The sequence below is a fragment of the Acanthochromis polyacanthus genome, chromosome 16 (genome assembly GCF_021347895.1).
Source record: "Acanthochromis polyacanthus isolate Apoly-LR-REF ecotype Palm Island chromosome 16, KAUST_Apoly_ChrSc, whole genome shotgun sequence".
In the NCBI taxonomy this organism is placed as follows: domain Eukaryota; kingdom Metazoa; phylum Chordata; class Actinopteri; family Pomacentridae; genus Acanthochromis; species Acanthochromis polyacanthus.
This window is the reverse complement of record NC_067128.1, coordinates 17,019,873-17,045,067: the sequence shown is the minus strand read 5'-3', so window position 1 is coordinate 17,045,067 and position 25,195 is coordinate 17,019,873. Positions and strand designations below refer to the sequence as shown.

At 40.3% G+C, this 25,195-nt stretch overlaps 1 protein-coding gene and 2 long non-coding RNA genes across 6 annotated transcripts in view; 2 read left to right on the top strand and 1 right to left on the bottom strand.

The window, feature by feature from the left end:
• Positions 1 to 13,636, top strand: part of LOC127537685 (uncharacterized) — a 28,729-nt gene extending 15,093 nt beyond the window's left edge. The window contains exon 6 of the long non-coding RNA XR_007947478.1: positions 12,887 to 13,636. This is a non-coding gene — a long non-coding RNA (uncharacterized LOC127537685). The remainder of the gene's footprint in view (positions 1 to 12,886) is intronic.
• LOC110950230 (solute carrier family 22 member 2-like) lies at positions 2,220 to 24,453 on the bottom strand. Of its 4 annotated transcripts, none has more exons than XM_051960657.1 (11): positions 23,944 to 24,453; positions 21,269 to 21,372; positions 21,004 to 21,158; positions 19,154 to 19,322; positions 18,201 to 18,315; positions 17,939 to 18,039; positions 17,495 to 17,709; positions 17,291 to 17,399; positions 3,355 to 3,467; positions 2,981 to 3,080; positions 2,220 to 2,544 (listed from the first exon to the last, which is right to left on the bottom strand). In XM_051960657.1, the coding sequence occupies exons 1-11, from the start codon at positions 24,343 to 24,345 to the stop codon at positions 2,451 to 2,453; spliced, it is 1,677 nt and encodes a 558-aa protein (XP_051816617.1). In that variant the 5' UTR covers positions 24,346 to 24,453; the 3' UTR covers positions 2,220 to 2,450. The 4 variants fall into 4 exon arrangements, with proteins under 4 accessions (XP_051816617.1, XP_051816615.1, XP_051816616.1 ...); XM_051960655.1 differs by lacking the exon at positions 3,355 to 3,467 and adding an exon at positions 15,896 to 16,008 and having other exon boundaries at positions 23,944 to 24,448; XM_051960656.1 differs by lacking the exons at positions 2,981 to 3,080; positions 3,355 to 3,467 and adding exons at positions 15,522 to 15,621; positions 15,896 to 16,008 and having other exon boundaries at positions 23,944 to 24,446.
• Positions 9,413 to 12,880, top strand: LOC127537686 (uncharacterized). Its single transcript, XR_007947479.1, has 3 exons — positions 9,413 to 9,954; positions 10,797 to 10,897; positions 12,725 to 12,880. It is a non-coding gene; the product is annotated as an uncharacterized LOC127537686 (long non-coding RNA).
• Positions 24,454 to 25,195: the final 742 nt, after the last annotated feature.

The following is a 25,195-nucleotide window of genomic DNA, read 5'->3' as shown; positions in this document are numbered from 1 at the left end:
ATTCCTACAGCTGCTGCAGGTAAAGTTCCAGAATGTGAAGGAACTTAGTCTCACAATCAGAGACAATAAATATTATGTGAAAGTCGGGTACAATATGATGTTTTTTGGACGACATTCTAAACTATGACAATTTTTGGGCGACATGCTATACTATGACGTTTTTAGAGCGACATGCTATGCTTATGATGTTTTTTGGGCGACATGCTAGTCTATCATCTTTTTTTGGACGGCATCCTAAACTATGACGATTTTTGGGCCACATGCTATACCATGATGTTTTTGGATGACATGCTAAACTATGATGTTTTTTGGGAGACATGCTATATTATGTTTTTTTAGACGACGTGCTATACTATGACTTTTTTTTAGCAACATGCTATACTATGATGTTTTTCGGATAACTTTCTAAACTATGACGTTTTTTGGATGACTTGCTAAATTATGATGTTATTTGGACGACATGCTATACTAAGACCTTTTTAGAGTGGCATGCTAAACTATGACATTTTTTGGACGACATGCTATACTAGTTTTGGACGGCATGCTATACTATGACATTTTTAGGATGACCTGCTGTGCTATGACAATTTTTGGACGACATGCAATCATCCTCATGCGCTGCTGTGCATGATTGTGAGTGTGGGCGGGAGTGGTAATCAAGAAACGGGGAGTGGACGGGTCCTGGAAAAGGACAAACTAGTGGGTTTCACTTTGTTGTGGAGAGCTGGGAGAGTATCGGGAGGAGTTCATGCAGACAGCAAAGCAAGCCCAAATACGTGACTACACTTTAGAAAACAAGCCCAAAAACTCACGACCATGAAAACCGCCGAAAAAAAATTCTGTACAGTCTACGCATCGTACTCTGAACGGCTCAACACTTGCTGATGACCACTTCTGGTCTCAGAAAATGAAAAAAACGGACGTTTTTTCGTTTCTGTGTCTTACTGATTTGATCTTTTTCTTATTCTGAATATAAAATGAAAATCAAAGCATTTTTAAAATTTCGTATATCCCTGTTTGATCATGAAAAGGAAAAACGCCTTGTATTTTAATTTGTGTATTCTAAAATGAAAATAAAAAAAACACTCTTTTTGTTTTTCAATACCCGTTTCAGAACGGAAAATCCTGTAACTATATATATATATATATATATATGTCAGGGTAGAGACTGCGATTTGGTAGAATTGGAGTTTCTACCAGTGGAGATTGCGATTGTAATCTCTACCAGTAGAGCTGGAACTTTAAATCTGACCCCTAACCCTAACCTTAAAAGTCTAACCTTAACCCTGACAAATCTCTACTGGTAGAGACTCCAATCGCAATCTCTACTGGTAGAAACTCCAATTGTACCAAATCGCAGTCTCTACCATGATATATATATATATATATATATATATATATATATATATTTTCACACAGGTGCACTTGATTTATTGCACTGGGACATTTCCAACAACTAGTCAATAGACGTCAACCAGCGCCGCTTGCGCTGGGACTGGGTGAGCAATAAATTACACCTGAAATTCCACACGTTCTTGTGATTGGCTGAAAAACTTTAAACTGGATTTACAGTGGTTACCATTGACACATACAGATTTTAAATAAAAACGGGGAGAAGCACTACAAAACAATCAATTTTTTGTCAAAGTAATAATGCAAGGAAAACAACCTCTTTGATTAAAGGAGACAGGGACACTGAAGAAGGGTTACCACAGAAAATCAGAAACTAACTAATACTACTATAACTATTTTAGGCCTCTGTGGGAAAATCTTTTAGGTGATGTGTTTTGATGTTGAGTTCCATTCGGAGTGTTTGCTCGTGACCTCATGTCTGTTCTTAGAGCTTTGTATTCTGGATGTTTCAGTGTTTCAATTAAAGTAAAAAGTTTACCATATTTTCAAGTGTTATTAATTCCTACCTATTCCACTTGCCTACAGTAAAACATTCATATGTTTTTATTTGTTTGTGTTTTAACTTTGCTATTTAAAAATGCATGAAGTTAGAGCGAGACGAGGGTTTTGGTAATAGTACCGGCAAGAATTTAAAACTACTTTTACCCCTGACTAGAAGTAACCCTGCAGTCTGAGAATGAAGTGTTTTATTGGGACAATGTACTCCAATAAGGTCCGTAAGGTAGAGTTTTGGTCATTGAGATCTTTTTATCTAAACTGAGACACAAGTTTCTCCCAAAAAGTGTTTGCAACACTTGGAGCTCCAGTTGTGTTAAAAGAGAACTCTTTAATAATTTAATAATGCAATTCCATAACGGGAAACATATCAAGTTAATCGAAACAGAAAATTCTTCAAGAAAAGGCTCTTAGACAAACATAGAAAACTTTTGATACAGCTGGCTACGCAGTCAAAAACTAAAATTATGGATTTAATTAATATATATGCAAAAGCAACACTGTTCAACACCATAAATAAATAATTTCTTCTCTGAGGGAGATTACACAGTTGCTGGATCTTTGTTGGACGAAACGTCGTCGCTGAGCAGCAGGTTGGTCAACTGCTGGTTCTTCAGTGCAGCTTTCTCCTTCACTCTGAACACACAAAGAGTTACATTATTTACATGAAACTTGAGTTTAATACACAGCTGCAGCAATTAACCACCAACTATTCTGATACCTGATTATTAGTTTCAGTCATTTTGAGGTCAAATGCAACACTTTTGGTCATATATAGTAGTAAACTTTATATCTTTGGTTGGTCAAAGAAGATACTGAAAACATTATTCTGGGCTATGAGAAACTTTATTATGAGCTTGCATTTGCAATACGATATTTTAAAGACTAAGACGAAAAATCTGATTGCTGATTATTTGATTAAAAAAAAGCTTTGCTGCATCATTAAGGTAAATATAGCAGGATCTGCGAACAAAAACTGCATAAAACATGTACAGTACTCAGAGTAGGTGCAAATACACACATGCCTCATGCTCTCTGTTCTCACTGCATGGACTCCTCAGTGAATACTCACTTTTCTGGGAACTCGATGTCGTCGATGGTGTCAGGCAGCGGCACTCCTCTGGTCTCAGGGAGCAGCAGCACCAAACCACCAGCCAGGAAAGCCAGAGACCCTGCAGAGCATCATGGTCTTAACTTAAATGCTTTTTAACGACTGCTGTTGATGTTTACCTGACGTCATCATATCTCACAGCGAAATTTGAATTCTTTTCTCGATTGCTGTTCCCCTCTGATCCATATGATGTGTTTTTTATGAAGCATGTAGTATTAAATGAAAATGGATGAGCGCAATTACATGCAGCAAACAGACAATTTTTATAACTTGTCACTTTTAGAATGTGGCTAAACTGGCACATAAGGACCACTCCATGATATTATAAAACCCACCGAAGATGATGAGTGGCAGCTCCAGCCAGATGACAGCCAGTCTGTAGAGCAGGAAAGGAGCAACGATGCCTCCAACATCACACAGAGTGGAACACACCGACACTCCCAGGTTCCTACACACACAACAACTTGAGTTAGCTTCTGTAATTAGATATGTGACGATCGGCATACATTTGTCCTTTCGTCTGTTAATCTGTCCTTCCATCTGTGCGCAACGTAATTTAAAAATCAGATACCAAATTGTGTGGTCTATATATGTAGCGGGCAGTGGGAATTGATGGGACTCGGATCCGGATGAAATTTTCAGGGAAGGTCAGAAATGACACAAGGACCAAAGGTTAGATTTTAGCAGTGCTACAGCTTCTAGTCCGGATCCACGGATTTGTGAAAGATTTCTGTATCATTGTGAGACAGCAGCATGGCGTCACTGTTACCATGACAACAAGTGAACGCTACATCAGCTGCCTGCTGTTGATCACATGGTTACGATCCTACTACAAATTGACCACTGCAGGCTTATCAGGACTTATCCATCAGAAATGATACGACTGAGCAGCCTCGATGGAGTACTGCGCTCTCCGAGTGCTTTTCTTGTTTAATATAATGCAGAGTTTATTTAATTATTCAAACACTGTCAGACATCTTTTCGGACACAAAAAGTTATATATTTTTTAAAAAAGATAAACATGTCTGAAGGTATTGCGTCAAAACCTCAGGCAGCAGGAAGTTGCTGTCTGGTGGCACAGACTGGTTGTAAGAACACACGTCTAATTGTAGTATTTCTGGACTTGGAGAAGGTTTCCTTCTAATTTGTTCATTTTGTCTTCTTCGTACTTTTCTTCGTGTTGTAATATAAATAATAGATTTGTTATTATTATTACTATTGTTATTATCATTATATATATTCTGTTATTTTATTTATATATTATTATTATAGTATTATTATTATTATTAATGTTACCATATTAATACTATTGCTTTCAATATAATTATATTAACATATTTGATTATTTACCAACCTAATCATTACCATTATTATTTTAATTGATGTTATTATTATTATTACTATTATTATTATTATTATTGATATGATTACTAGTGCTACTGTTCTCATTAAGATCAGATCACACTCAAGAGCATTTTGTTCAACCGATGTGTGTAGACACAGTGCAAAGGCTGAAAATAAAATGAAATAAAGTGCAAGACAAAAACCAAACTGAACAAAACAAAAATAATGAAACAAAGCACTATTAGGACACCCTACCACCATTGTAACTCTGCACACGTGAAATAAAATATAGCCAAACAAAAAACACAAACTCAAGAGGTAAGAGCGTTGGCTCAAAAATAATATGCATAATAAATAATGATAAATAATAATACATACACACAATAAAACTACAAAAGAAAACCTTTAGGGAGATGGAGGATTGTCATTCCCCGTCTTTTTTCTCCCATAACCACGAGCCTCCAACACAGCCCTCCATTCTGCATACGACTGGCTCTCAGACTCCTCGCAGTACCAGTTCCCGAAGTACTGCAGGTGGGATGGTGGCTTACTCTCTTCGTTGCACTTTTTACAAAGGATCACATCTGTCTTCTTGACATATTTCCTTGTGACAATGCCAGTGCGCTCCCTTTCCAGTTTCCTCTTTCTATATTGCTGAGTGGTGGAACTGGAGTTGATGGTGGAAAAGCTGGAGGTAGGAAAATCGCCTGTGAGGTTCCAGGCACAGTCATCATCTGTGAGGGTCCAGACACTGTAGGATGCTGCAGAGATGGTACAGTGAAGGGGAGAGTGGTGGAAGGTGCCGGTGCAATCATAGGAAGTGCCTGCTGTAGTGGAGGAGCCTGGGAGATGGCCTGAGGCTGGAATCTCCCCTTGAGCTTAGCCTCCCCAGCCGTGTTTGGAGGCAGAATGAAGAGGAGAGGCTGAGCTGAACTGCCAGGATACAGAGCTGGGCTTTTCTGCATCGCTGCAGGAAGCCTCTCGGGTCCTGCCATGGGTGCGTCTGGAGCTTTGATACCCTGTTTTAAAATTGCTTGCTCGTGTGACCGGGAACGCCCGCTGAACCTGGGACAACAAATAATAACCAACATTAACACACTTTTACTTCAGCAATTGTATACAAAAGGACTGATTATATGCTATTTGATGATAACTTCGATGGAGCTGCATGACACAGTAATGGTCAAACAGCGATTTAGTATACCCTCTCATGCATTATTTCTTTTGTAAAATGGCTCTTTAAGATTGACATTACATTTGCACAGCCAGCTGTCGTGCTATGAAAACTGATTGGAGCTGGAATGCGGTGCTGACTGATAGAGACCATACGTACAACTAAAATATCATGTAAAGCATGTGCAGATATACAGAAAGCATACTAATTCACTCACCATCGTGTGATGGTCGCAGCATTCACTTGTGGAAGCTGTAATGTGGTCTCATTCATCACCTTTGCATTGGCGATGATGCACTCACGGATATGCAGGCCAGCTGAGGTCAGACGACTACTGCAGTTTGAATGAGGACATGTCAGTTGCACCTGCCACAGCTTGCGTGGCATCCAGAGCAGCAGGGGGTGGCCAAAGTAGTTCTCCAGTGGTGGAAGAGTACCGGTCCGCAGCGGCACCTGTGGTGGATACCACCAAAGCCCGTTAACTCTGCTGAAGTCCAGCTCCGGGTGCCCCTGTGCTGTCAACCTGAACAGCGCTTTGGAAATCCACTTCTGGTTTAAATCAATGTGAACATACGTGCCAACTGTGCCTCCTCAAACTTCATTGCCTCTGAACAATGTGCTGTCATCCAGCTCAGTGGACACAGAGGGTTGAGTGGATGAGCACGAGGGTTCTGGAGCCTAAGTGGTGGACTGCCGTGCACGTGCCTGGGTCAAAGCTAAAAAACAACAAAAAGCAGGACAAACATAGATGAGTACTGAACAACAGTAAATACTAAACATAGAAAATGCATCATATAAATACATGCTTGCTTACAAGGTTTGGCTTTGACAGGGGAAACCAGCCTTTTAATAGCTTTGGACAAACTTTGCTGGTTCGGCAGCTTTCCGACCAACAAGGAGCAGAGACAGGAGGTGGCAACGTTCTGGGTGGAAGTGGCAACATGCTGGAGGGTGGTGGTGGTGGTGGTGGGCTGGGTGGTGGCAGCGGGCTGCCGTGTTTTTCCAGCATACTGCTCTTCCTTCACGGCAATAGCAATTCTGCCAGAAGGAAACAACTCAATGTAGTCCCTAAAAAACACCTCGTTCTGGGCATGCTCTCGGGAGTCTTTGCTGCCTCCTGTGGGGTCCCTCTTCATAGCTGCCACCAGGTAAGCAGCATACCCCAGCGCGTTTTCAGCCACCCACCTAAATGACTGGCCACGAAACACACCAAACTGAACTTCAAGGAAACCCAGGAGGCGTACTCGATTTTGTGTGTCTCCGCGGGCCTGGACCAATTCTTTTTTGGCCCTCTCCAGCACTGCTTCTCGGGACAAGGGGCGCTGCCGTGGCTTGTCTCGGTTTTGCGCTTTAACTTTGGCTGCTTCAGGTGAGTCTGAGAGGTTGAGACTGCCGGCAGCTCGCCTCCGGAAGCGAGGTTCCATCTAGGTTTTAAGAAAATAAAATATAAGGAAACTGAAAAAATGTAAATATCACAGCAAGGAAAGATGATATTGACAAGACATTTGGTAACACATTGCTTAACCCTCAAGCGACCAAGCTATTTTAGCGACTAAAATGACCGACTGGGGTCATTTATGACCCCGCTATATTTTACACAGGAATGTCTACTTTAGTGCCTCTTTTTGTGCTTTCTTACCTATTCCACTCCACTGCATTTTAAGATGGATATTCTAAAGTAACCTTCTGTAATTATTCATGGATTTTAATCATTTTTGACTCAGAGATAAAGTAAAACCATATGAACAATATGATGCATTGTAAGAACGCAATAAGATTTATTTAGACACGCTTTGTCTGCCACTTCTTTTAAAAGTTTATTCCTTTTGTTTCCTCAATAGTAAATCAAAAGTACATAAAAACAAAATCCACACAAACATCTTGTCTGTATGTGTGCAATGTAACATGCAGAGAAGTATTTAGATTGGGGGCGGCCGTGGCTCAGGTGGCAGAGCCGTTCGTCCAATGTAAGACACTTTACCCACCTTAGCTCCAGTGCTGCCACTTACACTGGTGTATGAATGTGTGTGCTGTGTAATGTTGGTGGTGGTCAGAGGGGTTATAGGAGTGGATCTGCAGCCAGTCAGTCTGCCCCAGGGCAGCTGTGGCTAAAAATGTAGGTCTGCCAGCTACAGTGCACTGCAAAACACTGAAATATAGCGATTAGAGGTAAAAATAAATAAATAAAACTAAGGCCTACAATAGTGGAAAAACCTATACATCTTTCTGGGGTCATACGTGACCCCAGACAAGTTTCCATTGTCCTTGTCACACCGGTTGGCCGATCTCTACAAAAAACTATGAGCAGCTGTAGGACAAGTAGATTGACAAATTCATGGTAGGAAACATTTTTTGGATAAAAGATATAAAAACGGCAAATATAATTATATGGCTGGGGTCATAAATGACCCCACTGGGTCGCTTGAGGGTTAAGGCAGCTGTGTACATTATCTTACTCCCCGTTTTATTCAGTCAAAAATCATCTCTTAAGCTTTGTCTGACAGTATATTATGCTCAGTCTATGTATGCTACTGTAACATTCACATCAATCTGCAGAGTAACTGCCAACACTAACTAAAGCTACTAAGTCAATGTAGCTGAGGAAAAAAAGGTTTTCCCTCTAAAGCACAACACTGATATCGCAAAATGCAATAAATGCGTGCCTAATATGTACTTTCCACTAATCCGATATCTTATTTGCTCACTCACTCCTTCGTAATAAACTCAGTAACCGTAGCGTTATTAGGCAGTCACCGATGTCACATCGGCCACAAGCTGTTCATTCCAAACACGTGATGGTTAAATAGACTGTACATCAGCAACAATGTGACAAACCGTGCATTATCCAAAACGCCTTACAAGACCAGACCCGACAGGTAACGGGACGAAGTAAACCTATCGTTATAAAGCCGTCGGTAACGTCACACCGGCCACCAAAAGTGTCAGGTTAAATTGACTTTTCAGCAAGACCACTGTGACAAACGTTCATATTCGCACGGAGTATCCAAAACGATAAAAAAGAAAATCCGAAGTTTATACGGCGACGACGGAACCTGACAAAAACACGTACCCGCACACATCACATCGCTAGCTCTTTTAATTCTGTAGTTTAGTATCACATTTTTAAAACAACAACTTACTTAGCTAATGAGCTCGACCCTCGGGCGGCAGGGAGAGCCGAGCCTCGCAGCAGGTCACAGACTACAGTCGTCTCTATCTAAAACTGAACGCGACGGGATTCGATCAGCCGACCTTAAAGTCTTAAGCAGGCAGTTTTAAACACTCGGCCACCGACAAGATGAAGTTGTGAGTGGACACAAATGGACTGCGTGAGCGATTACGTCACAGTCTGTGTCTGTCACTTGACTTCATGTTTCCACGTTTCGACCTGCATTTATTCCACAGGTTTACTTTTGTTCCAGTGAAAATTATCCATCAGCAGATAATTTGCACTGTAACAAAAGTAAGTCTGCACCCAGTTAATGGCAAACGTGAGTGGCGCTGTTGAAGGCAGGACAAGTGACTGTGACTGTGGAAGATGCTGAACGCTGGTTTCAGGTGGAGCTGAAGTGTCAGTGTGTGATCCACCGTCACCTAGAGAATCAGCAAAATTCATGTGCTTCCAAAAGCGTGGTTAGTTTACGTGACTGATGTGTGATGAGATCCATAAAAGTGTAGAAATAGAAAAAGCTCTTATTGTGGTAATAGCTGCAATCGCGATTTCATGAAGCATTTTCAACAAGAGCTCCATTTCAGAAACAGTCAGAACCGCTGGATGTTTCCGGATAAGTAAATATTGATTTTAAAAAAGAATAAATAAAATAAAGAACTAATAAAATGATTTTAAAAAAAAAAGGATGTTTAGAGGGGGGGTGGTGAGTATGCATACCTCACAGGCGTGACACCTATTACAATGTGAAGTTCCCCGTTTCCGCCAGCCACCTACTCCTCCGGGCTGGGAGCTGGCCATTCTCCGTACAGCCCAGAGTTGGCCAGTGTTTGTCCAATTCCCTTGTGACATGAATTGGCCCACTGACACTTTATTTCAGTGATAATGTATGCTGGTGTGGTAGCAGAACTTCACCTGCAATAGATCACGCCTACCTCTATACTTTCCTAATGCAGTCCAGCGGTATATATAGTCAACTGACCGGATGTTGGCCTCACTCATGGTGTTCACATATGTTTTGGAGGCATTTCCATGTGTGACACAATCTCCCAGGGAAACCTGACCACCCCACGGTGGTTTGACATTTCTATTTGCTTTAGTTTTCGTGTGAGCGGCTGGATTAGTTTAGTCTGAGGCTGCCCCTTGGAATTGTGGGTAATGCGTATCTAATCTTCTGTATATGTCTATGGTCAGCTTGTCTGGTAGCATCTCTGGCTGCTGTTGACCTTGTTTTTGGAGTAAGACACGGTAAGAAGATAAATACTTGTAACCAGTATCGTTTTTTGTTGTACGTTACGTCAGCGACTTGTGAAGAGTTGTGTTTTGTCGTGTTTGAGCAGGTGATCCAGACGCGTTAGCTAGCTAAGCGGCTAAGTTAGCTAGCGGGCTAATTTAGCTAGCGGGCTAATTTACACAGGTGGCTAACTTACCGCTGAACACCCGTGTAAGTTGCTGCCTCAGCTCTCTCTCATTATTAGAATGAACTTCTCAATCTGTATTTCTCTGCTGTGTATTTTAGCTTTGAAAAAAGTTATTTCACTTTAAGGTTAGCTAAAACCCGTTCAGCTGCACTGAAGTTTAACATTCAGCTGGTTTGAATTAAACTGCCCTGAACTTAACATTGTGCAACATTACCTCTCTGAATCTCCATAATTTCATTTCAGCCATTGTATTTAATAATTATTGCGTATATTTGTAGTAAAACATGAGTTAAATCATCTTACTTTTGGATCTAGAACTGCACAAGCCCTTCATATTCAGGCATCTGACGAGTTCAACTTCCCTTTTTATGTGAGGATGAAGCAAAAATCTGAGTTCACAAAGAAAATTGTTTATAATTTGCGATACCTGTTATCTCTGACTTAGGCTTTAGTTTTTGTTGAGCCGATTTACACGTCGAAACTTTGTTCGGGAAGATTTCTCAGTAGCTCAGAGGACAGGCTGCTTTTGACACAACCTTGTAAGAGAATGTGTGTCAGTGCTTTCAGCAGAATTTAGAAGCACAATACTTCCTAAACAGATATTTTGAGGCTGTGAGGTTGAACATTTGAGTCTATCAGTGTGTTTGTTTGTGGTCTTTCTGTTTCTAGGTGGAAGCTGAATTAGTGAGGATGACTCCTGCTCCTGCCATCTCTAAGCTCCTCACACATCTTTACCTGCACGTGAGGAAAATCCCTCCTGTAGAATGCAGGTATGTTTGTCATTATTATAAAAAGATGTTGACTGGTGTTCTGTCAGAAACCCATCATACAGAGTCGGTCAAAATAATGTTTAGACATATCAGGAAAAGTAAAACTTGCATAAATATTTCAATACCAAATTAATTCAGACATCTCAAGATTAATAAAGGTTATCTTTGGCCTCTACAATTACAAGAGGTGCTCAAAGTGGAGGCCACTGGCTTCCAGACATTTCTGTTGTGTTGTAGACCAGTGGTTCTCAACCTTGTTCCTCAGGACCCACTGTCCTGCATGTTTTAGATGCTTCCCTGCTCCAACACACCTGATTCAAATGATCAGCTCGTCATCAAGCCTCTGCAGAAGCCTGATGACGAGCTGATCATTTGAATCAGGTGTGTTGGAGCAGGGAAGCATCTAAAACGTGCAGGACAGTGGGTCCTGAGGAACAGGGTTGAGAACCACTGTTGTAGACGTCACCCGCTGATGCTCCATTCATGAGGGTAATGCCATCTGTTGGGAAAACATGGTACAACAGGACAGAGTTTTGGTGATTTGATGAAAGTACTGATACAAATGAAATATTTATTTAAAAAAAAAACTTTTCCTGGTGTGTGCATGCATTATTTTGGCTGACTGAAATTAATGAGAACAAAACTTTCATTTAATTGTTGCTCTGAAAGCTTCTTCAGTGAAAACCGGCTGGCGTTCTGCTTTGAAACAAACTGCTGTTGAGGTCTGTGTTTTGAGGTTTAACTATGGAGGTATTTCAGGTGCAAAATGTTTGAACACCTGTAACATCGAATTTGTAGTTGTGTACATTGAATTTGTATGTGTATCAGCAAATATGATTTCCCACACTATGAGTTGTGTACTTGAATAAAAATAATTTCTTGTATGTGTCTTTTTTTTTTCTTCCCACAAACACAACACAAAAATACACATTCACAAAATCGTAATTACAGGTGCACAAATCCTTGTCTCCAAGTCGCATATTTCAACACTGACACGCTCACATGTTGCAGCACACTAAGTGCAAAACATACTTGTGCACCTGTATTGTACGAAGTGAAGCTGAGGTGAGAATTTGAATATGTGCAAATCTGAATGTGAACATAATTTACCACGAAAATAGCTGTGTCCTCTAACACACGAACACACATTGCTACTTGCAACCACTCGAATCCTCCCCACAAGTCACACGTTCGGTTTTCTACAGGTGCAAATCAGAAATCGTACTTCCGGTCCCGCTGAAATATTTGGTGCAAAGCTACAAAATGATCCGATCTGTGTATAAATTCTATGCTCTGAGATCGACAGACTTTTCGGCCAGTCAGAGAGACGCTTTGCCCGCCCAGCCAATCAGAGGTTTTTATTCCATCCGAGGTCGCTTTACCGACTTCAGGTGTGGAACGATGGAGAGAGTGTAGGCTTTGATTTCAATATACTAAGAGGAATGGATAAGTTGTTTGAGTCATTGGGAAATGCGCATTATAGAGATTAGAGCAGACCAGCTGTCCAAAACAAGAACTGCCTACACTCTCCAGTGCATCAGTCTGAGGTATCTAAAAATAAATAAGTCAAGAAAAATGCTTCTAAAGCCAATAACAAACAGAATATTTTGAGGGAATATTCTAAAAAAGGAAAGAAAAGCTCCGTTCTCACTCCTCTCAGGATAAATGGTCATTAAAATTGACTTTAAATTTAACTTCAACACGAGATAAAAACATTTACTTTCATTACTGATGTCCAGTTTTAATAAAGTTCATGCTACTTTTATAAAATGATGAAAGTGAATAAATTGCATTTGTGTTTGATTTGTCTTTTCTCCTGTCATCCAGATGTTCAGAGGGAGATGATGCCACATCTGGTCCAGCCGATGGAAGGTCTTGAAGTTCTCTGAAGACGGTCCTCAGACTGGATTTAAGGTTCAGATGCTCAGGAACAAACTCCACCAATGAGCCAACAGGGTAGCTTTAGGTTTATTAAATGTTGCTACGAAGGTATCGCTGTTTTTCTTTGTGAATGCAAAGTGCTCCAACTGAAACTTGAATTAGAACTTAGAAGTAAATCCTTCCATCCGAAAGGATCTAGTTGCATTAATAACCTCATAACGTTCTAATTTTTATTCCAGTCTTGGTTGGAAATAGAATCCCTGTATTGATTCAGGTAAAAACTGAACTTCACAGCATGTTGGAGCAAAACAAGCAGATGAAAAGTGTGATGGTGTTGGATTGTCAGACCGTAATGTTGCAGCTCAAAGCAGCTTTTCTATCTCACTTCATTCTGACATTCAGCTCTGAATCAACAGCAGATCCAGTTGATGGTGATCCATGCTGTGGAAGTCTCACGTCTCCTCATTTAAATACACTGTTTATTCACCAACACTTTATTTAATTAAAGTCCCATTTAGTTTTTTTGAGGAATGTGATGTTTTAATTTCTCTGTGAATAACTGCAGTCTAATGGAACAGCTGGAGTTGTAACATCTGTCCTGATACTGATCATGAAGTATTGATCAGAATACTTGTGGTTAGCCGTCATCCCCGAAGTTTTACATAAAAACAAATCTTTGCTTGTGTTGTGAACTTTGGTAAGAAGCAGAAACTTTAGTGTTGCCAAGGATATGAGTGTTAAATTCTGTCCATGTTTCCATTTTGGAATGCAGTCCAGCAGATGAGTTTGTTTTTACTGACAGCTACCATTCAGTCTGAGATATTAAGAATAAATAAATGGGCATGATGTGGAAATGAACAGATTTTATTTTTATTTATTCCTACAGCTGCTGCAGGTAAAGTTCCAGAATGTGAAGGAACTTAGTCTCACAATCAGAGACAATAAATATTATGTGAAAGTCGGGTACAATATGATGTTTTTTGGACGACATTCTAAACTATGACAATTTTTGGGCGACATGCTATACTATGACGTTTTTAGAGCGACATGCTATGCTATGATGTTTTTTGGGCGACATGCTAGTCTGTCATCTTTTTTGGACGGCATCCTAAACTATGACGATTTTTGGGCCACATGCTATACCATGATGTTTTTGGACGACATGCTAAACTATGATGTTTTTTGGATGACATGCTAAACTATGATGTTTTTTGGGAGACATGCTATATTATCATGTTTTTCTAGATGACATGCTATACTATGACTTTTTTTTAGCGACGTGCTATACTATGATGTTATTTGGACAACATGCTATACCAAGACCTTTTTAGAGTGGCATGCTAAACTATGACGTTTTTAGAATGACATGCTAAACTATGACATTTTTTGGACGACATGCTATACTAGTTTTGGACGGCATGCTATACTATGACGTTTTTAGGATGACCTGCTGTGCTATGACAATTTTTGGACGACATGCAATCATCCTCATGCGCTGCTGTGCATGATTGTGAGTGTGGGCGGGAGTGGTAATCAAGAAACTGGGAGTGGACGGGTCCTGGAAAAGGACAAACTAGTGGGTTTCACTTTGTTGTGGAGAGCTGGGAGAGTATCGGAAGGAGTTCATGCAGACAGCAAAGCAAGCCCAAATACGTGACTACACTTTAGAAAACAAGCCTAAAAACTCGCGACCATGAAAACTGCCAAAAAAAAATTCTAACCCTGCAGTCTGAGAATGAAGTGTTTTATTGGGACAATGTACTCCAATAAGGTCCATAAGGTAGAGTTTTGGTCATTGAGATCTTTTTATCTAAACTGAGACACAAGTTTCTCTCAAAAAGTGTTTGCTGTAGTTTTTGTCACACGCTTACCTGTTACCATGGTAACCAGTGGTACTTCCGCATCTTAAAGTTTATACCTTTTAGTGTGAGAGAATGTCTGTTGAATGGCCTGTTGTTTCATGAAAACACTTGGAGCTCCAGTTGTGTTAAAAGAGAACTCTTTAATAATTTATTAATGCAATTCCATAACGGGAAACATATCAAGTTAATCGAAACAGAAAATTCTTCAAGAAAAGGCTCTTAGACAAACATAGAAAACTTTTGATACAGCTGGCTACGCAGTCAAAAACTAAAATTATGGATTTAATTAATATATATGCAAAAGCAACACTGTTCAACACCATAAATAAATAATTTCTTCTCTGAGGGAGATTACACAGTTGCTGGATCTTTGTTGGACGAAACGTCGTCGTTGAGCAGCAGGTTGGTCAACTGCTGGTTCTTCAGTGCAGCTTTCTCCTTCACTCTGAACACACAAAGAGTTACATTATTTACATGAAACTTGAGTTTAATACACAGCTGCAGCAATTAACCACCAACTATTCTGATACCTGATTATTAGTTTCAGTCATTTTGAGGTCAAATGCAACACTTTTGGTCATATATAGTAGTAAACTTTATATCTTTGGTTGGTCAAAGAAGATACTGAAAACATTATTCTGGGCTATGAGAAACTTTATTATGAGCTTGCATTTGCAATACGATATTTTAAAGACTAAGACGAAAAATCTGATTGCTGATTATTTGATTAAAAAAAAGCTTTGCTGCATCATTAAGGTAAATATAGCAGGATCTGCGAACAAAAACTGCATAAAACATGTACAGTACTCAGAGTAGGTGCAAATACACACATGCCTCATGCTCTCTGTTCTCACTGCATGGACTCCTCAGTGAATACTCACTTTTCTGGGAACTCGATGTCGTCGATGGTGTCAGGCAGCGGCACTCCTCTGGTCTCAGGGAGCAGCAGCACCAAACCACCAGCCAGGAAAGCCAGAGACCCTGCAGAGCATCATGGTCTTAACTTAAATGCTTTTTAACGACTGCTGTTGATGTTTACCTGACGTCATCATATCTCACAGCGAAATTTGAATTCTTTTCTCGATTGCTGTTCCCCTCTGATCCATATGATGTGTTTTTTATGAAGCATGTAGTATTAAATGAAAATGGATGAGCGCAATTACATGCAGCAAACAGACAATTTTTATAACTTGTCACTTTTAGAATGTGGCTAAACTGGCACATAAGGACCACTCCATAATATTATAAAACCCACCGAAGATGATGAGTGGCAGCTCCAGCCAGATGACAGCCAGTCTGTAGAGCAGGAAAGGAGCCACGATGCCTCCAACATCACACAGAGTGGAACACACCGACACTCCCAGGTTCCTACACACACAACAACTTGAGTTAGCTTCTGTAATTAGATATGTGACGATCGGCATACATTTGTCCTTTCGTCTGTTAATCTGTCCTTCCATCTGTGCGCAACGTTATTTAAAAATCAGATACCAAATTGTGTGGTCTATATATGTAGCGGGCAGTGGGAATTGATGGGACTCGGATCCGGATGAAATTTTCAGGGAAGGTCAGAAATGACACAAGGACCAAAGGTTAGATTTTAGCAGTGCTACAGCTTCTAGTCCGGATCCACGGATTTGTGAAAGATTTCTGTATCATTGTGAGACAGCAGCATGGCGTCACTGTTACCATGACAACAAGTGAACGCTACATCAGCTGCCTGCTGTTGATCACATGGTTACGATCCTACTACAAATTGACCACTGCAGGCTTATCAGGACTTATCCATCAGAAATGATACGACTGAGCAGCCTCGATGGAGTACTGCGCTCTCCGAGTGCTTTTCTTGTTTAATATAATGCAGAGTTTAATTATTCAAACACTGTCAGACATCTTTTCGGACACAAAAAGTTATATATTTTTAAAAAAGATAAACATGTCTGAAGGTATTGCGTCAAAACCTCAGGCAGCAGGAAGTTGCTGTCTGGTGGCACAGACTGGTTGTAAGAACACACGTCTAATTGTAGTATTTCTGGACTTGGAGAAGGTTTCCTTCTAATTTGTTCATTCTGTCTTCTTCGTACTTTTCCTACGGTGCTGCTGCACGCCACACAAATTTTCATATATATCAGCATGCTGAGAGTTAGCACCAACATGCTAAACATTTAGTCTACTAACATAGTTACAGTTAGGATGAAAATATTGTAGCAGAGATAAAGAGTTAGTCGCATTTTATGTGCTAGTTTAATATGATTGTGTTTACACTGCTAGCTTTTTAGCATACTAATGGTATTAAACTTAATACAAGGGTAAGATTGGCTGCAAACTGGACTTGGTTCTGAAACATTCAAGTGATAGTATTTATTTTGTGTTGTAGCCTTTGGGGAACTTTTTGCTGCCAAACTGAGTCAGCAATGGAAGAACTGCAGCACTTCTAAACTTCTAATTTCACGTTTGCAGCTTAATCGTTGCTAATACTTTGAGAGGTGTTTTTGTATGACACAGACCTTTGGTGTGCCGACGAAGTAACTTGTTTAACTTGCAAACAAACTGTGGATGCCTGTTTCTTACACCAGGGGGCGCCACAGAGAGAGATTAATTTCCAATTAATATTCTTAAATAAATAAATTCAACTGTGTACAGCCGTTACCTGACAAACGTTGGGTAGAGCTCAGTGTTAACAAACACCACCATCTCAAAGGCCATGGTGATCCCCAGCCGACCGATGCAGGCCACCACCGTCTTAAACCAGAACATGCCTACGGGGACAGAGAGGAGAGAAACATTTTAGAGAACCAGGACATAACGGCCTGATGATGTCTGAATGTTTTCTGTGTTTCCACCTAGGACTCACTGTCAGGAATGCAGGCAGTGATGAAGCAGGAGGCTCCAGCAACGAAGTTGGCAGTAGCGAAGGGGAGGCGTCTGCCGATGCGTTCAATGGTGAAGAGGATGAGGAAGGCGGCAGGGAACTCCACCAGGCCAGAGATGAGGAAGTCAATGTAGACATTTCCTCCCAGAATTCCCAGCCTCATGATCAAACCCTGGTAGACAATAGCACTGGTGAACCTGGAACAGAGAGAAGAACCAAATAACTGATAAACTGCTGGTTCAGATGTTGTTCACAAGGACAACTGTTGCATTTGTTGCTCAAAGCATAATGTATGTGGACAGATAGATTCATTTCTCGTTCCCGTATGGGTACATTTGAGGCAGAAGATAGTTTCGATTTAGGGAGACTAAAAACGATCAGAATCTTTGAGTGACAGAAAAAGTTCAGGTTTAACTAAATACTCACCAGTTATAGCTGAGAATGAAAGTGTGTTTTCTCATTTTTGGTGTTCTGATCAGGTCCATGAAGGAGGCGATGGTGGACTCAGCGTTATCATCAGTCAAAGTCTGCAAGTGTAAAATTAATAAACCTTTAAACACTTTTGTTGTGGTCGATATTCAGCACACTAAATATACAAATACAACACAAGAATGTTATCATTTGAAGACAGACTGTGTCTGTCTGTCTGATCTGACGCTTCATGTTTCTGTACTAAACCAGCAGCTACCTCGATGTTCTTGGACAGAGTCATCTTGTTCTCTTTGGCCATGGCCTCAGTGATCTCCACAGCTTTTGACTTCTTGTTCTGGGAGAGGAGCCATCTTGGAGATTCTGGGATGAACCTGAAAATGTAAAAATGCACAACGACAAACTTTTCACTTGACATTACAAAGACTTTTTTTATTGTTCGTACAGTTTTTCAGCAGTTGAATTTGAATCATACAGCACCAATTTATAACACAAGTCATCTCAGGACACTTCACACATGAGATCAAGATCATCCAACATTGTGTCATAGAAGGAAACCCAACAAGTCCACTGATTCCCTTTGAGCAAACATTTGGTAGGAGTTGAAGGTTGGATGAGTCATTAAACCAAGTAAAAAATCAACCAAAATCCTCACTCATTAGTAGCTGATTATACAGGGCTGTAGCAGTATTTCTGTAGCCAGATACTGTTTGGGCACTGGTGAGGAAAACAATTTGTTTTAACTTCCTATTTGAATTTACAAGAAGTATAATTAATGAATAGCTTATCAGTGTCACTTTTCAGCAAATGCAACTCAGTTTTACATGAAGCACGGGAGGAAATCTAGCTCGTTGATTAAAAGTTTATCTTGAAGACCAACATGTCTGAAGGAGTTATGAACACATTTCTAATAGTTTGAAATCGACCTGTGAAGGAGCAATTAATGAACTGTTTTAAATCACACTGTGAGCATTTAATCATGTGTCGTCATCATGATTACAGCCATATTGTACTGTATTAAACTCTAAAAAGCAGTGTTACTATTAGAACGCACTAAGAACAAATACACACTTTGATTTACTTGTCGCTTAGGCTTCAGTAGAAGTGATTGGAAAACTGAGTGAACATTAATGCACATTGCAGGTAGATATTCTTTTTCTGTCTGTTACCTGTTTGTGTGTGAAGTAGTGGAGTGTAAGCTGTGTTTCTCACCAGTAGTAGGACAGGAAGAGGATGTAGGGGGCGGTGATGACGACCTGCAGCCAGCGCCAGTCGGTGATGAAGTAGGCGAGCAGAGGGAGGATGAGGATGCCGACGCTGAAGAACATCTGGTAAACGACTCCCACTGTACGTCTGAACTCCACCCCCACGATCTCCGTGACTGAGAGGAAAGATGGAGAAGGAGAAGAGGTCAGATATCAGTGGAGAACATGCTCTAACACCAAGCGCTGCAGTTTGTTAATAGTGATTATATAGACGTATAAAACCACCTATCACCTGAGTTCCAAAACTGACCCCTGAAGAGGAAACAGTTAAAGGGAAGTAATTGGAAGTTGAAGCTCATAAAGGCAAAGTTAAAGCTTTTGTAGGAAAGTGTGCAATGGTTGCCAGACTGTTAGATTTCTGATTCAGATCATAAGTTAATTTTGCTAGAGGGAGGAAAGCTGAAATCTGTGATAACCACGTATCAACTGTAGGGACTTGAGGAGCAGACCACTGCAAAAATATGTTTATGCTTTTTTTTTTTTTTTTTTTAGCAAGACATAAATGGACTGTTAACAAGGACCTAATGTCTGTATCAAAAAGACTGCTGCCCAGTGTCTGATTTAGCAAAAACATCTGATGTTTTTACAGTAAAATGTACCTAAAACTGAACCTGGTTGATGAGCTCTTCTCTAATGGGTGTTTTCTAAGTTGTGATAAAGACGAACTAGCTTCATACTCACTCCCCTCATTTTAATGCAAACGAATATTTATAACTTAAATCAATAAAGCAAGTGAATGTATCTTTTTTGTCTCTGGATGCAACCTGTCAGCCTATTTGCAGGCTTTAATTTAATGTAGATTCTAAAATTTTGAATCAAAACTTTTGACAGGGGGTGTACATATACATAATAAAATACTAAATACTCAACATTAACCTTTCTCTGTTTCCATGTACAATTTGGTAAAAAAAAAAAAAAAAAAAAAGGTTACCCATTAACCGAAATTGTAGTCAGAATCATTTACAATACTGTTCAAAAGTTTGGGGTCACTTAGAAATGTCCTTATTTTTTAAATAAAATCATTTTTTTCAGTGAAGATAATATTAAATGAATCAGAAATACAGCCTAGACATTGCTAATGTGGTAAATGATTATTTGGGCTAGAAACGGCTGATTTTTAATGGAATATCTACATAGGGGTACAGAAGAACAACCATCACTCCTGTGTTCTAATGCTACATTGTGTTAGCTGATGATATTGAAAGGCTAACTGATGATTAGAAAACCCTTGTTGTAATCATTTTAGCACATGAATAAAAGTGTGAGTTTTCATGGAAAAAATGACATCGTCTGGATGACTCCAGACTTCTGAACAGTAGTGTAGGTGCAGGTCTCCAAATTATTACCAAATTCTAAAGTATAAATATGTGAAATTACAAGTATATAAGTGCTACTGTTGTTTTGCAATTAACAGAGATATCTTCCAACCCATTCCCTTAGTTGTTACTACAGCTGTGAGCACCATACACACATCAAAGGCCAGATTACACTCATGTATTTACGCTGAATATATGCCAATATAATGCTTAGTTAAATAATACACTGCTTTTAATGTATTGCAATTCAAAGAAAACCTCTATATTTTCATGCAGATAAACAATATTAGCATAATGTATGCTGATATATTTAATAACAGGAGTGTTTTCTTTGTTTTAAGCCACTGATTTTTGTTCTGTGATTTTTACATGAGGACTTCTACAAGAGGTTTGTAAAAACTGCTACTGCAGAGAGGACTTAGACTTTGTTTAAGTGGCAAATGTGCAAAATGCAAAAGTCCAAATGATTAAATGTTCTTACTGAGCACGTATCCAGCCACCCAACCTCCTTTCACTCCAAACCCATAAAGGGTCCTAAAAATCAGTAAGGACACGTAGTCTGGAGCCACGGCCACCAGGATCCCTGCGATCCCATTCAGCAAGTTGGACATGAGGAAGCTCATTTTCCTGCCAAACCTGAACGCAGAGAGAGACAATCTCAGCTGTCAAACTCCTGCACTGCAAGCTATGTTTTAGGTTAACTGCTATTTATTCAATGCATTTGAATCAGTTAATTGTAGCTTTACCTGTCAGCCAGGTAGCCGATGGCAATGCTCCCAACCAGGAAGCCCACGTTCAGAGTGGCCTGATACATGTCCACCAACCAGGCATCTGCACACACCAGGTCAAACTGGAAGAACAAACAGTCACACATCACGTCTCCAGTTATGTCTGATTCCTTAACAGCAACAAATTTAAAAACCAGTCTTAGAAGTTAGGTCATCGTGTCCACCTTGTATTGTCCTTATGGAGAAGCCAGACTGAATTAAATGCAGATAAATAATATGTGACGAAAATCAGCTCTGTGTACCTGATGTTTGTATTCTAAATATATTTAATTAAGCACTGAGTGAAACCAGGCTGCTGAAACAGAGGGTAGCCATCAGTTCCTCTGAAAGGTAATTAACCAGCAACCTTTGAAAAACAGAGAAGGTCGTTTAATAACACTTGATGCTGTTTTGAGGGTATTTTTAGAATCCTCTAAAACTCCACTAAACATCTGTATAAAATAAGATTTGGCCCATTGCATGATAAAAAACCCATTTTAATTCCATTTCCCAACTCAGGTGTCAAACACTGGTGCCACTTGGGGGGAAAAACAAAAAAAAACGTATTACTTTTTTTATCACTAAGTGGACAGAACAGTGTTCATCAAGATGGTTAGAGGAGTCTTTGAGGATTCTGGAAAAACCTTCACAACTGTGTTAAGTGTTCTCAAAAGACCTGGGTTTTTCAAACATCTTTGATTACATGTCTTTTAGAGAAAAAAAAGTGTCTCTTTAATCCAAATATAAATGCAGGAGAACACTCTGATGTGCCCCAGTGAAGGCATGAAAAGGATGCAGTGTTTGTTTGGCTACACTAACTTTCATGCCTTTCTCAGTACTATCCAGTCAGTGTGGAGCTAACTGGAGGCTGACAAGCTTAGCCAGGCCAGCTGCTTCCACCTGCCTTCAGTCGTTGTGCTAAGCTAAGCTAATCATTTTCTTGTTCGCTGACTTATATGAGATCAGTATCCATCTTTTCGTGTAGCTCACAGAAAGAAATTGAATGAGGCTGTTTCCCAAAATCCTGAACTATAAAGTGAAAATGAGATGAGGTTACTTTGATTTTCTTCTTAAAGCACACATCAGAATAATTTCCATCCATCATCTATCTATACACCGCTTTATCCTCATTAGGGTCGCGGGGTGGATGGAGTCTGTCCCAGCTGATTTAGGATGAAGGCAGGGGACACCTGGACAGGTCACCAGTCTTTCAGGGCTGCACATGGAGACAAACAGTCACACTCACATTCACACCTATGGACAGTTTAAAAAAAATAAATTAACCTCAGCATGTTTCTGGACTGTAGGAGGAAGCCAGAGTACCCGGAGAAAACCCACACATGCACAGGGAGAAAATTCAAACTCCATGGAGAAAGATCCCAAGGCGAAAGTGCTAACCATCACACCACTGTGCAGCCTCAGAATAATTTAAAGGCATAATTATTTATTACTAAGAAACACATTTTTACATGTATATTTCCTCTGGTGATGTCGACTCTTTTAATTTCTTCCTGCAGTGTGTGGAACTACAACATGTAAATTAAATCACTCTTTGTCCAAACCTATAGTCTGTTATATACAGATGCATGTCCCAAAATTATTTGCTACTTTAAAGCTAAAAATACACTACTGTTCAAAAGTTTGGGGTCACTTAGAAATGTCTTTATTTTTGAAAGAAAAGCAGTTTTATTTCAATGAAGATAGCATTAAATTAATCAGAAATTCAGTCTAGACATTAATGTGGTTAATGACTATTCTAGCTAATGTCAGCTAACGGTGTTGAAAGGTTCATTGATGATTAGAAAACCCTTGTGCTAATTATGCCAGTACATGAATAAAAGTGTGAGTTTTCATGGAAAACATGAAATTGTCTGGGTGGCCCCAAACTTTCGAGTGGTAGCGTATGTAAAATTAAAAGCGTAGAAACTATCCTATTTTTCACATGTAAAAATATGTAAGTCATTATATCATCCTAGAAATAGAAGCTAGTAGATCACTGCCTGGGATCTTTCTGCATGGAGCTTGCATTTTCTAGCTGTGCAGCACGGATTCTCTCTGGGTTATCAGTTCAAAAACATGCTGAGGTTAATTGGCGATTCTAAATTGCTCATAGGTGTGAATGTGAATGTGATTGTCTCTACATGTAGCCCTGTGATAGACTGGTGACCTGTCCAGGGTGTCCTCTGTCTTCACCCTAAGTCAAATGGATAGGCTCCAGCCCTCCACAACCCCAATGAGGATTAAGCTGTGTATAAATAATGAATGGATTATTTCACCCTAGATATATACAAATAAAGTGTTAGCATATGTTTTTAAATTATTTTTTGTAAATTGTGCATTGTACATTTTCATTCAAATTGATGACTTTAGTAATTTATGTTAATACATGTGAAGTCAGGCTCAAAACAGCTGCTGAAGAAGGGAGTTAAGATTCTTTAAACATACAGATGTTGTACTTATTCTTTTTTTGATGGTTTCTCGTGTAATAATTAATGCATAATAATTTTTTTTAAAAATCATGGTCGATTTTCACTTGCGTCCAGTTAATTACACCCTGTTGCTATTCTTTCACTTCATTTCTCCAAGCCCTAAAATGCAAGTTTTACTTTCAGAATTTGTTTTTCTGTTTATCGCTTGTCCTGCCTTTTGCTCACCTCAGTAACGAAGGACCGCCTTCCCTCGTAGTCGTACTCCCAGCCCTCTGTGCAGCCAGTTGTGGGGGTTCTGTCCAGGTTCAGCTCCTTGGAGTCACAGGTGAGATCTGTGGTGTTCCAGTCCACCTGGAACTGCTCACAGGTGCTCGGCTGCAGGACTCCAGAGCTGTTGACCAGAGGCACCGTCAGCCTGCGACTCTCTGCCAGACTCCATCCACATGCCTGCCTCCTCTCCACCACCGCAGAGTCCCGACACCAGTGATCGGGGGTGAAGCCCTGGAACACGATGCCAACATATACCCCGGCCCATGGCATGGACACCATACACAGCAGGGCGAAGATGCGCTTCTGGCAGCGGCCGAACTTCCCAGCTTCTTCCAGAATGTCATCAAAACTGGTCATGGTTGTAGAGGTGCTGGATTTTCTTTGAAACAACTGCAGAAAAACAACTCAGGCTGTGTCTAATTTGTATGCTGAGCTTCTCTCTTCAGAGTGACCATTGAGAAAAGCCTGTTGTCTGGCTATTTAACAGGACGAGCAGGAGCAAAGGTCCACAGAAATACGTCTGTGCTCCTTAGGCTGTGCAGTGGAGCATTAAAACACGTTCGCCATCACGTCTGCAGACGTCAGACCAGCCGTATGTACCTGGAAGATTGACCCCGCTGGCCTGCTCAGGGGTTAATAAACATAAAAGCATCAACATGGACGCATGTGCTGCCAGCTGGTGCCACCTGCTCCTGGTTCTCCTGAACATGTGCGCACAGTCAATCAGTTAACCTTCACATCCAGCTGCTATGAATCTGTTACACATGAAGACCTAAGAGAAACATCCACACTGGTCATCTGGAAGGTCATAGCAGCTGGACAGGGCTGGCCCTAGGACTTTGGTGGCCCTAAGCAAGATTTTTTTTGTGGCCCCAAAACATGCGCAGGGCAACTACCAAATCACATGCACAGCTTGTAATTGGGTTAAAACACACATGCACATGATTAACAGCAAATATTCAGCCCACTCCTGAACTTCCTTTTTGGAGCCATGATGCCATCTCTAGTGCTACTGCTTTTCCATCTGTGGCTTCTCCAGACCAGTGTAATCGATCAAGTTTGAAACGGTGCCGTGGTGTCACAGTAGCCTAACTTACGCACGAAGCCTGGAGTCACCAACTGACTGCTGGTTTATTTTTCTTTCCTGTATTTTTCCCGTATAGTTTTCTAATAAGCCAGTTTAAATTGATATGTTACCATGATGATT

Bases quoted from the DNA above. Each gene is read 5' to 3' on its own strand.
- LOC110950230 (XM_051960657.1), bottom strand. From the start codon at position 24,345: ATGACCAGTTTTGATGACATTCTGGAAGAAGCTGGGAAGTTCGGCCGC. The intron at 21,159-21,268 runs GTAAAGCTACAA...CTCTGCGTTCAG, and splicing joins ATCGGCTACCTGGCTGACAG to GTTTGGCAGGAAAATGAGCT. The intron at 18,040-18,200 runs GTAGCTGCTGGT...TTACACTTGCAG, and splicing joins CTCTGTCCAAGAACATCGAG to ACTTTGACTGATGATAACGC.